This window comes from Archocentrus centrarchus, unplaced genomic scaffold (genome assembly GCF_007364275.1).
Source record: "Archocentrus centrarchus isolate MPI-CPG fArcCen1 unplaced genomic scaffold, fArcCen1 scaffold_36_ctg1, whole genome shotgun sequence".
NCBI classification, from domain to species: Eukaryota; Metazoa; Chordata; class Actinopteri; order Cichliformes; family Cichlidae; genus Archocentrus; species Archocentrus centrarchus.
Window position 1 is genome coordinate 51,064 of NW_022060263.1, and position 15,633 is coordinate 66,696.

At 41.7% G+C, this 15,633-nt stretch overlaps 1 protein-coding gene across 1 annotated transcript in view; it reads right to left on the bottom strand.

Annotated features, from left to right (window-relative positions):
* Positions 1 to 238: 238 nt before the first annotated feature.
* Positions 239 to 15,633, bottom strand: part of kalrna (kalirin RhoGEF kinase a) — a 239,733-nt gene continuing 224,338 nt past the window's right edge. Inside the window, exons 67-68 of the mRNA XM_030724389.1 lie at positions 3,057 to 3,195; positions 239 to 2,968 (exon numbers count right to left, since the gene is read on the bottom strand). Of these exons, the coding sequence (XP_030580249.1) occupies positions 2,411 to 2,968; positions 3,057 to 3,195 (697 nt within the window). The 3' untranslated portion in view covers positions 239 to 2,410. The remainder of the gene's footprint in view (positions 2,969 to 3,056; positions 3,196 to 15,633) is intronic.

Genomic DNA, 15,633 nt, shown 5'->3' on the forward strand with positions numbered 1-15,633 from the left:
TGGAAGGTTGGCGGTTTGATTCCTGGCTGCTCTGGGCCACATCCCAAAGTATCCTTGGGCAAGATATTTAACCCCAAGTTGCTCTCTGAAGCAAGCGTTGGAGTATGAATGTGTGTGAATGTTAGACAATAAAAGCACTTAGCTTAGTTACACATGGAAGTGCTTGTATGAATGGGTAAATGTAAACGTGTTGTATAAGCGCTTTGAGTGCTCAGAGTAGAAAAGTGCTATATAAGAACTAGTCCACTTACCATTTATAGTCAGGGGTTAAAGTGGGATTATGAGAACTATAAGTGTAGTGGTGAAATGTGGGGAAAAGAATCACTTAGAACTAAGTCACATTTATTCTATTGTGAGCTAAAACAGATTTTGTGTACAGGCTGTGATACTGACTTGTGTTGCTGCTGCTCTAACATTCACTGTCCTTTGTGGATTTAGCCAACTGGCTTCAACAAGCTCTAAACAGATTTTACACGGGCTAATACGGCTGATTTCCAACACCTTTGTAGTGCGAAGCTAATATAAAGGTGGAATTCAATAACTCTAATCAGCATCAGCTCAAATTCAAATTAATCTCTGCTGCCCTTGATGTAACCTAACACTGACAATGAACAGGCTTCTTGGGATCAGTCAAACATAGTACATTAATGTAAACTTTACCACAGTACTGCAGAACAATCACTTTAGCACTGCACTGGCTAGTATTTCCACGCAATCCTTAAATAACACAAAGTTAATATATTTTGATTTTTTTTGCAGCACTTTTCATAATATGAAAAAACATACAAACCTCAGCAATACACATATTGTCTTGTTTGGATCCAACATCTCTTCACAACAACTCAAATGAATTGGCACATTACATATAAGCTTTAAATTTCCAGCCTATCAAATATCACTGAGCAGTCCCCATCTTTTTCTTCCTGTCCTGTCCTTCTTACATCTTTTTCCATCTCGGAGCAAAGAAATCTCACATTCATTTCTCTCCCGAGGAAATAAAGTAGCTGTACCTTTAGCTAGCAGACACATTATGGTCCAAACAGTTTGTGTGTTGCATTTATTTATTCAATCATTTTTTATCTGCAACTTAAAACTCTTATTCCCTTGGTTATTGCTCCTCATCTGTCATACTAGTCAAATGCTTAAGTATCATGACCACAACTTATGGACAAGCTGCTGTAGATCGATCCAGCACACTTTAACCCCTGAGTATAGAGCTATAAATGATGCATACATATGAGATTGTTGTTTGTGATGAGCACTGGTGATGGCTACACCAATAGGATTGTCTGTTATGTTATTGTTCCCTCCATTTAGGTTCAGATTGGTTTGATGTCCAGAAGGTTCACAGTGACATGAAAGTATAATTCCCCTCAATTGTCTTAAACCTGAAGTAATGAGTGTGTTGCAAAAATGTTGGGAGTAGCAAGTAGAGATATTTGTTTAAAATGTCAAAAAATAAAATGTCAGAAAAACAAAAACTCAAGTCAATTACCAGAAATTCTACTTAAGTACAGTAATGGAGTATTTGTTACTTCCCACCTCTGTAAATGTGTAATCGGCTGCCCGAAGTAGGAGAAAGATGAGTAATGAAGATAAATGGATGGAAATGTGGAAAAATAGGTTTTCCTTGTAGCTGAAGTTAATTTGTATGTGATTGTAATTTTTACAGTAGGAGACAGGGCTGACACTCTCCTTGAAACAAGACGATTACCAATACACTAAACGCACTCATCACAGTGCATCACCATTTTTGCAACTAAGCAACTACCTCCAGTTCAAACAGCATTTTGTGCAGTTTGTCAGAAGACCTAAACTTTCAAAATCTAAGTTAGGTGCCCGGGTGGCTCAGTGGTTGAGCAGGCGACCACATACACATGCTGCGTTGCGGTGTGGGCGGGTTTGAGTACCAGCCTGTTGCCAGTTTGCCTGCATGCCCCCCCCGATTTCCTGTCTATATCTACCTTCAACAAAAACAACAAGTGCCCACAAGCAACCACAACATATCCTCAGTTCAGCAAGAAACCTCTGCAAAGCCAAGTGAAAGACACAGATTTCCTGAACATGACAGTGAGTAAATATAACCAGTGCAATTGTTCCACCTGGTTATTATGGTGTTTTGGCATTTATGGGGCCAGCTGCATGTGTAGTGGTTGAAATTAGGTGAATGAAGAACAAATAAAATATTGTTAGAATAAATAACTATTGAGATTTTTTTCTGGTTAGGGTAAAGGTTTTGGTCTAGAGGGGACTAATCATGTTCCTACAGTAGCAAGATTACATTTTGCACCACAGGATTCAAGCACCATGCATCTTTCCCACACACACTAACAAATAGTAAAGATAATCAAATGTTGTTGTGGGTGCCCTGGTAGTTGCTGAGTGTTCAAACAGTCATTTATATTTTCCATCACAGTGTGTTGCCCATACTGCTGCTGACCAGCCCTTTGATATTTGTAATGGGCCGAACATCATGCAGCTGTCTCCTTCGGTCAATAAATGTGGCCAACCGTGCTGTGTCCAGTGGTGTCTTGGAGTAATCTCCACCATGTGCACCCCTGCGACCCATCCATGGGTGCTGAAGACAAGCAGTAGCACTTGGCCTCTTCCTAGGATCCTGCTGCAGAACTGATGACACAAAATCCCTCGCTGTCTGGCTCACATTGCAGAAGTATTCATCTGGGAAGCAGAAGTCCAGGCGGCAGATGTTGACGCAGGTTTCCTCTGGTGACTCATCCAGAAACGGAGAAACGCCGCTGAGCATCACATAAGCCAAAACACCCAAGCTCCACATGTCTGTGGCAACAGAGACTGGTGTGCCACGGATGAGCTCAGGTGCAGCAAACTCTGGATTTCCAAGCAAGAGATGGACATATCGCCGGTTGGCAGACAACTGGACAGCATCGCCAAGATCGATAAGCTTAATACTGGGCGTGGGAGAATGGAGGTTGACCATTATGTTCTCCGGCTACAGCAGGGAGAGAGTTAGACACAGATGACCAAATAATAAATGTAAATATTTTTTATCCATATGTTACACAAAAATTTGCTGTCACCTTGAGATCCAGGTGTGCCACTCTGCAGGTATGAAGGTGCTGCAGAGCCTCCAGTGTTTCTCTGATGAAGAATGCCACCTTCTCTTCCATCAGTTCATCATGGGCAGCCAGGTAATCAAACAAACGACCATCCTCCAGTCTAATATGAAAACAGAAATAAGAAAAAATATATATATATATATTTCTGTGCTCTCTGTTTAAAATACCTGCTCAACATAGTAGCCATGATTACACAAGTAGAAAGGCTGGATTTGCACATATGCATTTCAGGCTTCCTTTTGCCACTTATTCTGTTTGAATGGGGTGAACTCAGATGTTAAACTGAATTATGGATCTGTTCTCCTGCTTTGCTTGTGCTGATGAAATTTAAACTCATCAAATGCCAAGCAGTTATATTAGGTTGGCTGCCACTAGCCAGTCAAATTAGATTATGAAAATATTTCATGTGAGTGATGTAGCTGCTCATGCAACCTGTCTTTCAAGGTAGCCACAATTAGTCCAGCTTAAAAAACTGTCAAACACATAGCGAGTCGTCTGATAGCACCAACATTTTCCTGTCTTCACTCTCATCAAACTACAAGTGATGCATTTCCATAAAAATTTTATTTTAAAAAAGAAAAATTGCTAATACTACCCAGCCATATGTAAAGTGCTAATGCCAATATGCTCTGGCGCTTGACCAAAGGTGACTGAACTTCTTTTTTGTTGCTCCTCTCATCCAAAAGGCTTCTTCAGGTCTCAAACCAAAAGGTGGAGAGACCCAGGTATTTAAACCCCACTATTGTTTATGTGCATAATCACATGCACTAAGGTGTGAATGGAGGTGTGGTTCATTACAATCAGTGGTTTCAGGTGAAACCAATTTGGGACTTCGCACCATTGTTTTATGTGACCTATTGAGGTCACAAATGTGAACGGGAGTTGAGATGCCTGGGGAGGGAGCTCAGGACAGCAATGTAAGTGGGGGAAAGTTGGTGATGTAATCCAGCTCTGTTCAATGATGGTTGCTCACAGTGGACATAGATGGAGTGACCTTTGACCTTTAGATGCACATGTACAGCTGAGTTTTGTCCTGTTGAGGTGGCTTGTCTATGTGTGCCAATACTTTTTGAAGAGGCTGTTTGGTACCTCCAATGTCAAGGGCTGCGCACTCTTCCCTTCACTGGACAGTATATACTCTGTTGCTTATCTTATGCTTTTTTTGGGGGGGGGGCATTTTTTTTTTTTGCCTTAGAGTGTGACTTGGTTTGAAATACAGTGGGATGCTTTTCTGAGAGTTTCGCTAACAAGCCTGCCACATAAGGGATGACAATGTTGTTCGACTTGTCATTCTTAGTCTCCCTAGTTTGTGTTTGACCTTCTTTCCTGTGCATCTGGGCTGATTTGATGAAAGCCCAGTTGGGATAACCACATGGTTTTGAGGGCTTTCCTTACATGTGTGTTTCTTTTGTTTCCCCTTCTTCCTCAGAGGGAACACTTTCTGCCCAGTGTTGCAGTGTCCTGATCACCTTAAGTTTGTGCTCTGTATTTACTTTCCACTTCCTCCATGTAAAGGTTGACTACAGTGGGTGGCACATCCATGTTTCTGTCTGTAGAAACCATTATTAGGGCCCAAGCACAACCTGCTTTTGATTATTGAGGCAAATGAATTTCTTTGAGGGCCTAAACATACTCAAAAACTCATGAAATTTTGCACACGTGTCAGGTCTGTTCAAAATTTATGTTTAATGTTTCATACATGGCCCATTCAAAATGGCTCAGTTGCAGCAGAGTTCCCACTGCTGTGTTTCACATACCTGTATGAAATTTGGTACACATATTTAACATGTCCAGATGAACAGAAAAAGAAACCCAACAAGAAGTCTGCCATTTTTAATTAAATGGACAATTTCCTGCCTTCATACTTTGTCTAACAATTCCTAGGATTTGGATGGGATCAACTTAATATTTGATCATTGTAATCTAAATTTCAAAACTGGCAAGTTTTCAGCAGGGGGCGTGGCCATGATGCCACACGGAATTTCGACCAGTCGTCAGGAAATTTTGATTGGCTCTCATTCACACCTACATAACCTACAGACCAAAATCACTCCAGATCATCTACACAAGTAGCCCATCAAAATTTATCCAAGGTTTTATAGAAGCTCAAACAGTGTTGCCATAACACTTTGATTTTGGGATTTCAATCATATACCACAGGACACTAAATTATCATATCTCAAAATATACATTGTCCAATCTGTCCCAAACTTCATATGCTTTATGAGTGTATGAGTGACTCTGGACACACCCATCTACCAGCTTTGCATCACACTTGTAACACTACCTAGTGATGACAGGAAATCAGCAGTATGCTGATAATCACCACATGAGCATTCAATTTTCATTGATGGCCACGGGCATTAGATACAGCATCATGACATGGGCGCAGGAGACATTCGGCAAAACAACTCAAGGTACGAGTAGCCTTCTGGTCTGACAGCATCCAGGTGAGCCTGCGACACTCCCGACTGTGCCAACCTTCGAGCGCAGAACAGCTCAGCCTTGCCATAGCTCAACTCGCACCGCTTGTGGCTTTAATTATTAGAGTCACTTGGCTTCTCTCAAAATGTAAAGGAGCCCAACCACTTTAATCATATTCTGGATCTTGTTCTGACATATGACAGAGAAACTGAAGAGTTAACAGTATTCCCTGACAGGCCCCCCCCACCCAGTCTGATTATTTCTTAGTAACATTTATTCTAATGGATTACACAGCAGTGAGGAGTAAGTTTTATTACAGTAGAAGTCTTTCCAAAAGTAACCCCTAAGCTGGAGAGGGAATGGCATCTCACTAAATTAGAAGATGCTCATTTAGTCTGGAAAAAGAGTTTGTTGCTCTATTTAAAAAAAAAAAAAAAAAAAAAAAAAAAAAAAAAAAGCACTCCGTAAAGCTAGGAGATCTTACTACTTATTAATTGAAGAAAATAAGAACAACCCCAGGTTTGTTTTCAGCACTGTAGCCAAGAGCAGATGCAAACAAAAAGAAAAAAAAAAGAAAAAAAAAAAAAAAAGGGGAGAAGAAAGCCTAATATGACCTGAAACCAAATGACGTTTGGCAAACTATTAATTTAAAATTAATGTTTAGCTTTTTCTCAGCACAAACCTTTCAATAATTCAGCTTTGCTATTGTTTCTGTTTCAAATATCCAGATTGCAGAACAGTCTGAATTATTATTATTAATGAGTCTGAATCTCTACAAAGGCTAAAACTACCATATAACGAGCACAGTGAAACCTGCAGCTGTTTTACTGAGAAACAAAAGTCAGAAGGGAAAGGGATACTAATCTTAAACCAGCAGAGCTCCTGTTTTTAACACTGGCTGGTTAGCTGCATGAAGAGAACCTGTTCTGTATATTTTCTTTGACAGCATTAGATAAAACTTGAAAAAAAACAAAAAGCTTGTCATGTTTGGCAGTTTTTGCAAACAGAATCGTGATCTGAATGCACTGTTGTACCAAACATATTTGATTTACAAGAATATCCTATAGAGCTCCTCTATAGGCTGTTCTTGTTAAAGAGAGAAAAAAAAAAAAAAAAAAAAAAAAAAAAAAAAAAAGAAAAAAAACACACACGGGACAGAGCTACACACACACACACACACACACACACACACACACACACACAAAATGTTGCAATGTATGTGTTTCTGTCATGAAACACACTCAATGAGGGCAAGAAGACGCAACATCAACAACCACCCTCCCCAAAATCTAGAGACAAACGGGGAAAGACCCAGGGGACCTGAGCCACCCGCAGCCCACAAGGAGCACAGAAGACCTGCGGCCACACATCCCGATGATAACCGTGCGCACACCCCAGAGGAGGAAGGAGAGAGACCCTATATGGAGCTCACAGCCAAAAGGCAGGAGCACCAGAGACAATGAGTAGCCTGCCCCCACATAGGTTGGCCCCCCCCAGCACACACCTAGAGTGTGGCCCCAGAGCCCTGGGCACCCAAGAACCGTCTGACAACTGGAAGCCCCCCCACCCCCACACCGAAGAGGCCCGAGCAACAACCCCCAAGAGAGTGGGCCAACAGCCATGCCAAGCGGCCAGACACCCCGGGACCCACAGGCACCCCGACCCCAGGGGAGGCAGCAACAATCAGTGGTATGGGTAATCCCACCCATACCATGTCCTGGAAGGCACCCACACATCCATCGTTTGCAGTTTGTTGTGTAGTGAAATGTCCTTTTGCTGTGTTACTTTACAAGCTATTGGCTTGTATTATTTTTCCATGGGATTAAGAGCATTGATTCATGTCAGTTTCCTCTTCTCCCTGTCAAAATAAGAGTTCATGCCATCTGTAGGTGCCAGAGAGCAACACTGTCCATCTGAAGCCTGCAAAACAGCCAACGTAGCAGTAGATGCTAGCTCAGTTTCTAACACGAGCTGTTCCTTTTCCACTTTTAGCAGTTGTTCCTGTTCCTCCAGTGTCTGTTGTCCCTTTAAAGCTTCCATTTGAGTATCAAGTGCAGCTCTTTCAGCTGCAGCTTTAATTTGTGCAGAGGAAACAGTACTTGAACCATTACTGGTGACAGTGTTGTTGGAATGTTTACCCACACTGGAAACACCATCATCAGGATCAATATCAACAACACCACCATCAAGATTCAAATTACCAGTACCTTCATTTTCAGACATGTTTTTGTTTGACCCACTTTCATATTTTCAATAAAGTCACCATTGAACAGTTTTGCTTTAAACCAGGTTGTGTGTGTATTACTTTTCCTCATGTGGTAATATTAAATGATGCATACACCTTATTTCATCACACAAACCAATGAACCCATCAAGAGATTTTGTACCTCTGAAAACATCCCACTGTGCATTAAATCTTGTATCAGCAACTGCTTTAGCAGAAAGTTTGACCACCTGTTTGTGTCACTACAGCGGGCCACAGAGTCCTGGTTGCCCACAGTAGCCGACACCAGCACCAGACAGTCTGTCCACCTTCACTGTACAATCTTCCATATTTAAATTTCCAGTCATGATAAAAGCTGGTCAAATTCACCCAATACTAGGGAAAGGTGATCCAGTGCTTCCTTTATTACCTGCTTTGGCATAGTAAACCCTGGAGCATCCTCATTAAAGGAAAGGAGACTATGCAGTCTTGTCATGTCTAAATACACCATAACGTAATAAAATAACATGTTTTAAGCATTTATGTTACAGCCACAGGTGACCTCTGAATGTTACACTGCTGTTTTAAAAGCTGCTTGTTATGAAGTTGTTAATTTGTATGAAGCACGTTCTAACATTGGCTCTGTGTGTGAAGATGATTAGCTTTATTGAAATGCTCAGTATGAAGTGAAGGCTGCAGTCTAACTCAGTTACACAGGTTAAGCCTTTGTTTTGGGCAGTGCGCCACTGTTTAGAATTTAGTCTTAACGATGGTAAGATTTAAAGTGGATCACCTCCACAGCAGGACATGAAAACATGTGCAGGATAAGGAGCATTTCAGCCATTTCATTTCACCATGTTAAAGGCTCTGTTTGAAACCTTAGTAATGTATTATTTTTCATTGGGTTCTCCAGGTCCACACAGCACCACAAACACAGAAAAGTGAGAACATGCCAGGCAAAGTGTCAAAGAACGCAAAGATGCATGTTTTGTAGTTCAACTTGTGGCAGATCCACATCAACAACATCCACCATCATATTAAGCACATTAGTTAGTTTAGTCACATCCTTGGAGCAGCAGAGTTGTGATTTAGAGTTATATCAGTAAACTCTGAAGTTCACTTTCTTTGAGCTTTAGTTCCTGCCAGAGGCAAGAAAAAGTGACCAGGAGCAGCCCTACATGTCTTTAACCATTCTATAACTACTCAACTGTAACCTTATATTCATTTTGAGATCATTTCTCAACACGCCCGTGGTGGAATTTTCCAAGAACAAAAACTGTTGAACTGTGGATCACACACAGAACCAGCTTTTACTCACAGCTGACCTTGGTTTGTTCAGTGAAGAAGTGCATGGGAATTGTTAGCAGGATGAGGGCTGCTGATGTGTTCATGGACTCACACAAACTGACACCGATTGCTATAAAAGGTCCAACGCAGGGAAGGTCTGCACAGAGAAGACAGCTTCATCCACAGGACCGCGACCAGACGTGACTGGAGCCACCATCCATACCTTACTCTGACACAACAATCCACTGACAACTGAGAGGCTCCTTCAGCCTTAAATAGCCCATCTTGATCAGCACACATGAGGAACAGGTGAGTAATCAGTAATGATGTGCTGCAGGTGAGTACTTGACAAATGGGCGGAGCAACCAGGAGAGACCGCCTCTGCACAAAGGTAAACAAAAATGAGATGCACCCACACACACACAATTAGAGAGAGAGAGAGAGAGAGAGAGAGAGAGAGAAAGCAAAAAGAAGCAGAGAGAAAAGAGCGAGCCAACACAGAGGACAGTTGTGTTAACAAGCAACTGAAACGGCTGCTTGTTAACACACTTTACCAGTGAAGTAGCTGCTGTGTGTGTTTCCTTATACTCCCAGTGAGAAAACTACTTCCTGCTTCTTTAAAAACTCTGTCCAGAACCAAAGCCACTGTTTTGGCAAACACTCAGATCAGATGCTGAATATGCAAAAGCTGGAGTGAAGAATTATCTCAGCCTGCCTTTCAGTGTTATTTATGGAACCAGCTGGTGGCTGCTGAATACAAACCTTTAAAATATGTGCTTGAAAAGTTCCTTGCAGATGTAAAGGTAAAAAAAATGAAAAAATAAATGCTCTATGATGAGGCTTAAGTAAACAAACTGCTTGAAACTGTTACTTTCCAGGGCAGCAGGGGGCCACCTGCTCGAGCACAAGACCGTCCATCAGCAAGAAACAGCCAATAGAGCAGCTTGACTGTGTTTGAGCCTGGAGGCTGCATCAGCAGATGGAGAACAGCTCGAAATAAACAGCAATGAAATGCACTCAGACACAGCAATATACTGTTTATTTAGCAGCATGGTGACAAACCACTGCTTTAGTCTGATCTGCCCGGGCCACAAGCAGTAGACTGAATGTTGTAACTGGGGATATAGTACAGTACAAAGAGATGCATGTGTGATGGATCATCCACATACTGTACTATGTCAGTCAAACATGACTCGGTTTGATGCATTCAGTATTATAGAGGAAGCCCTTCTAACATCTCCTGATGTTCTGAGTCTGCTTTACAGAATCTGGTCCAGTGGTCTGTAAATGAGGCTGTTATTCCAGCCACAGATTTATTCACATTTAAAGACATGTCAGCCAGATCTCCGTGTACTGTAACTTTCTTCCTTGAGCTTCTTTATGGAGCAGTGCGTTACTTATTGAAAAAATGATTTAACAGCAAAGAGATAAAAACAGAGATGTAAAATTACCATGAAAAACAGCAAAGCTAAAATTGCAAAAGGGTGAGAGAGAGATGGATGAAAAGAAATGCAAAGAGAGTAAAACTGATGCGCGGTGAAAATGGCAACAGAACGAGAACAGCACCACAAAAGATGATGACAATAAGACACAAAACAGGCAAAGACACTTAACACTGTCATTTCAATGAGACACAAAAGCACTACAAAGACACAAAAATGCTATAAAGACATCTCAATACTAAAATACTTCAAAGCAAAACAACTACAGAGGGAGCCAAAATGGTCACTGAAAACCATACACACAAACGAGACACAAAACTACTTCAAAAGTGACAAAAACGACTACAAATACCACAAAATGAACACACACATACAAACTACATTTTTAATCATTGTTTTATGATGCTTTTTGAACCCCCAGCCTTTTCTTATCAGTTTGAAGGTCATGGGGGTGGTGGGATGGAGCCGATCCCAGCTGTCCTGACAGAGAACCAGCGAAGCACCCAGGCACAGGGAGAGCATGCCAGCTCCACACGGTGCTGAGCTGGAACAGCAGCTCCATGACATCAGCATGAGGTCTTCTGCAGTAAACTGGGCATCTCCCTGCTTATTTCCAAAGTGAAATGTGTGTTTTGTAAGTTAAACAGCTAGCTAAAACAAGTAGTTAGCAGGGAGGTAGCTACGACGTTTTCATTTTAAAAAAGTATTAATGCACATGGTGGTTAGCACTGCTGCCTCACAGCAAGAAGGTTGTGGGTTCAAATCCACCATCTGCGCAGAGTTTGCATGTTCTCCACACGTCTGCGTGGGTGCTTCAAAGACCTGCAGTCAGTGGAGTTAGGTTAAAAAAAAAGCACCATCTTTAGTTCAATTCCCACTACTGTGTTTCACGTGCATGTATGAAATTTGAACACATATGTAACATGTCCAGATGAACAAAAAAGACTGCTGGGTCCAATGCCCTAAACCCAACAGGAAGTCTGCCATTTTTAATTAAATGCAAGATTTTAGCAATTTCCTGCCCTCATACTTTGTCTAACTACTCCTATGATTTGGATGGGATCAACTTAATCAGTGTACTCTACACACCAGGGGCAATCTAAATTTCAAAACTGGTGAGTTTTCGCTGAGGGGACGTGGCCGTGACACCACATGGAATTTCGATTCGTCGCTAGGAAATTTTTGATTGGCTCTCATTCACACCTACATAATCCAGTCTGAACCAAACTTCTTCATAGCATGAGGGTCCACCCCTGAACACATACATATGACAATATTTAATAAAAGTCACATCGCCACTTAGTGGGAATCATGTTTTACACTTTGAGGTACAGCTCCAAGGTGGTTGAGCAGAACCATTTCAAATTTCTTACATTGTTTTCAAAAATTTGAGTTTTTGCCCAATCTGCACCAAACTACAGCGCTTTGATAAGCCTCTTGTCCTGAACACATTAATATGCATATAGTCAGTAAAAGTTAGAGCGCCACCTAGTAGGAACTGGAAATATCATAAAATACCATGTTTTATACTGTATATAGCCCCAGAGCTACATTTTATCTACATCTCTGAAATTGTGCAGGCTCATGTAACATCCTAAGACATGCAAAAAAAAAAAGTCTCTTGGATCCATACCCAAAACCCAACAGTAAGTCAGCCATCTTCAACTTAAGGTGTCATTTTTTGCCATTTTCAGGCCTCGTATTTGAATGAACTCCTCCTAGGGCATTTGACCCAGTGAGACCAAAATCACTCCAGATCATCTACACAAGCAGCCCATCAAAGGTTATCCATAGTTTTGTAGAATATCAAACAGTGTTGCTGTAGCAACCCTCTGAATTTGGGCTTTTTTCAATTTCAAGCCCCAGACAATTTCAAAACATAAGCCCCAGGGTTATGCTTGCTCTTTGTATCTGAAATTGTGCAGGCTCATTTAATATCTTGAGACATGCAAAAAAAAGTCTCTTAGAGCCATACCCAAAACCCAACATGAAGTCAGCCATTTTCAGTTTAAGGTGACATTTTTATGGCATTTTTTGCCATTTTCAGGGCTCTCATTTCAACGAACTCCTCCTAGAGAATTTGACCCTGTGAGACCAAAATCACTCCAGATCATCTACACAAGTAGCCCATCAAAATTTATCCAAGGTTTTATAGAATCTTAAATGATGTTGCCGTAACAACACTTTGATTTTGGGATTTCAATCATATACCACAGGACACCAAATTGTCACATCTCAAATACGCATTGTCCAATCTGTCCCAAACATTTTTTTTAAATCAGCAGTATACCAATAATCATCTTATGAGCATTACATTTTCATTGATGGGTGAAGGCATGACATACAGCATCATGACATGTAATTAGTGGGCACTTCCCGATGCCACCTAGTAGGTGCGGGAGATGTTTGGCGGCCAAACAACGCAAGGTACGAGTAGCCTACTGGACTGACAGCATCCAGGTGAGCTGGCCACGCTCCCAACGGTGCCAATCTCGAACCGCGCCACGGCTCGACGCGCTCGGTACGAGGGCTCAATCATTGCCGCTTGCAGCTTTAATTAGGGCCTGAGCACAACCTGTGCGAAGGCCCTATTGCTTAATTAATTGCTTTTTTGAGTACCTAAACATGCTCAAAAACACACATGTCCAGTCTGGTGAAAATTTAAGTATTTTAATGGTTTCAGGCATGGCCCTTTCAAAATGGCTCTACAGCTCCACCTTTAGTTCAATTCCCACTGCTGTGTTTCACGTACATGTGTGAAATTTGGTACACATATGTAACATGTCCAGACGAACAAAAAAGACCACAGGGTCCAATGACCTAAACCTTACAGGAAGTCTGCCATTTTGAATTAAATGGCTGATTTTAGCCATTTCCTGCCATTATACTCTCTCTAATAACTCAGAGGTTTTGGATGTTATCAACTTCATATTTGTTTTGTCTTATCTACATACCAGGGGGAATCTAAATTTCAAAAATGGTGAGTTTTCACCAGAGGGCGTGGCCGTGACACCACAGTGAATTTTGATCATTTGCCAGGAAAATTTGATTGTCTCTCATTCAAACCTGCATTATTCAATCTGGATCAACCTTCTCCAGTAGGATGATGGTCCACCCCTGAACCCATACATATGATAATATTTACTGACAATCGCAGCGCCACCTAGTGGGAGCAGGAAATGTCATGTCTTATACTTTGAGGTACAGCTCCAAGGTGGTTGAGCAGAACCATCTCAAATTTCCCCTGAAAAGCCTTAAGGAGTTGGCCTTACACTCTTTTCGAAACTGTGAGTTTTCCCCAAAGGGCGGGACGCTGGCAGGATGGCAACATTCTGTGTTTCGCCATGAACACAAAAAGGGCCGTAACTCAAAGCCAACTTGCCTGATCTGCCTCAAACTTTAGTGGTTTGATAAGCCTCCCACCCTGAATACAATGATGTGCATCAAGTCTATAAAAATTAGGACGCCACCTAGTGGCGGCTCGAAATATCATGAAGTTGCATGTTTTTTGAGTAGCCCCAGAGCTACATTTTATCTATGTATCTGAAATTGTGCAGGCTCATGTAACATCCAAAGATGTACAAAAAAGTCTCTTGGATCCATACCCAAAATTCTACAGGAAGTCGGCCATCTTTAATTGAAAGTGTCAATTTTTGCAATTTTCAGGCCTGCTATTTGAATCAACTCCTCCTAGGGCATTTGACCCAGTGAGACCAAAATGGCTCCAGATCGTCTACACAAGTAGCCCATTTAAAGTTATGTAAGGTTTTATAAAATCCCAAACAGTGTTGCCGTGGCAACCCTCTGAATTTTGACTTTTTTAATTTCAAGCTCCAGAAAGATTCTAAAAATCATCTCCAGGGCTATGCTTGGTCTCTGTATCTGAAATTGTGCAGTCTCATGGAACATCCTAAGATGTAAAAAAAAGTCTCTTGGACTCTACCCGAAACCCAACAGGAAGCCAGGCATCTTCAAATTAAGGTGTCATTTTTGCAGCATTTTTTGCCTTTTTCAGGCCTGCTATTTGAAACATCTCCTCCTAGAGCATTTCATACAGTGTCTCAAAAATGGCTCCAGATCATCTACACAAGTAGCCCATCAAAAGTTATTCAAGGTTTCATAGAATCTTAAACAGTGTTGCCATGGCAACCCTCTGAATTTGGGAATTCAATCATATACCACAGGTCACCAAATTGTCACATCTCAAATATACATTGTCCAATCTGTCCCAAACTTCAAATGCTTCATGAGAGGGTGAGTGACAGAGGACACACCCATTTACCTGCCTTGTTTCACACTCATAACACCACCTAGTGTTGACAGGAAATCAGCAGTACACTGATCAGCATAATCCTATAATCATTACAATTTCATTGATTGGGCGCAGGCAATACATACAGCATCATGACACTCTAATTAGTGGGCACTCGCTAATGTCTACTACGTCCACCTAGTGGACGTAGTAGACGTTAGGTGGCCGAACTACATGAGGTACGGTTAGCCTGCTGGGCAGATAGCATCTGGGTGAGCCCGCTACTCTCCCGCCCACGACAACCTTCGAGCGCGCCATGGGTCGGGCACGCCACGGGTCAATGCGTGCCGGGTGCGAGGGCCCGATCATCACCGCTTGCGGTTTTAATTGTATTTGAAATATGTTGTGGCAAGGTAGAGGTCTGTTTTGTAAAAAGTTGTCTTCCTGTAGTCATTTTCTGATGGTCTCCACTGCCTCAGTTGTGGGTATGCAAGTGAAAAGTGAAACCACATCAAAGGACACCACGGTTTCATCTGGATTTAGTGGAAGATTATGGACCTTGCTGGTAAAATCTGTGGAGTTTTCAATGTGATGGGGTATGTTGCCTGGAGTTGGCAATAAGATGGTGGCGAGGTGTTTGGAAATGATGTAGATGACTGAGTTAATACTGCTGATAATGGGTCAGAGTGGGCCTACTACTTTTCTTCAGGAGTCCATAAATGCATGGAGTAGTTTCTCCAGGGTACAGACGGTAGTAAGTGGGGCAGTCAGTGGTTTTTTCCTTTTCGAGTTGTTGTAGGCAACAGAAGACTTTTTTCTTGTAGTTGCTTGTGGGGTCCTGTTTTAAGACCTCATAAGTATTGTTGTCACTGAGGAAGTCATATATTATCTTTAGATGTTAACTAGCTAGCTAACTTATTGTTACTTTAT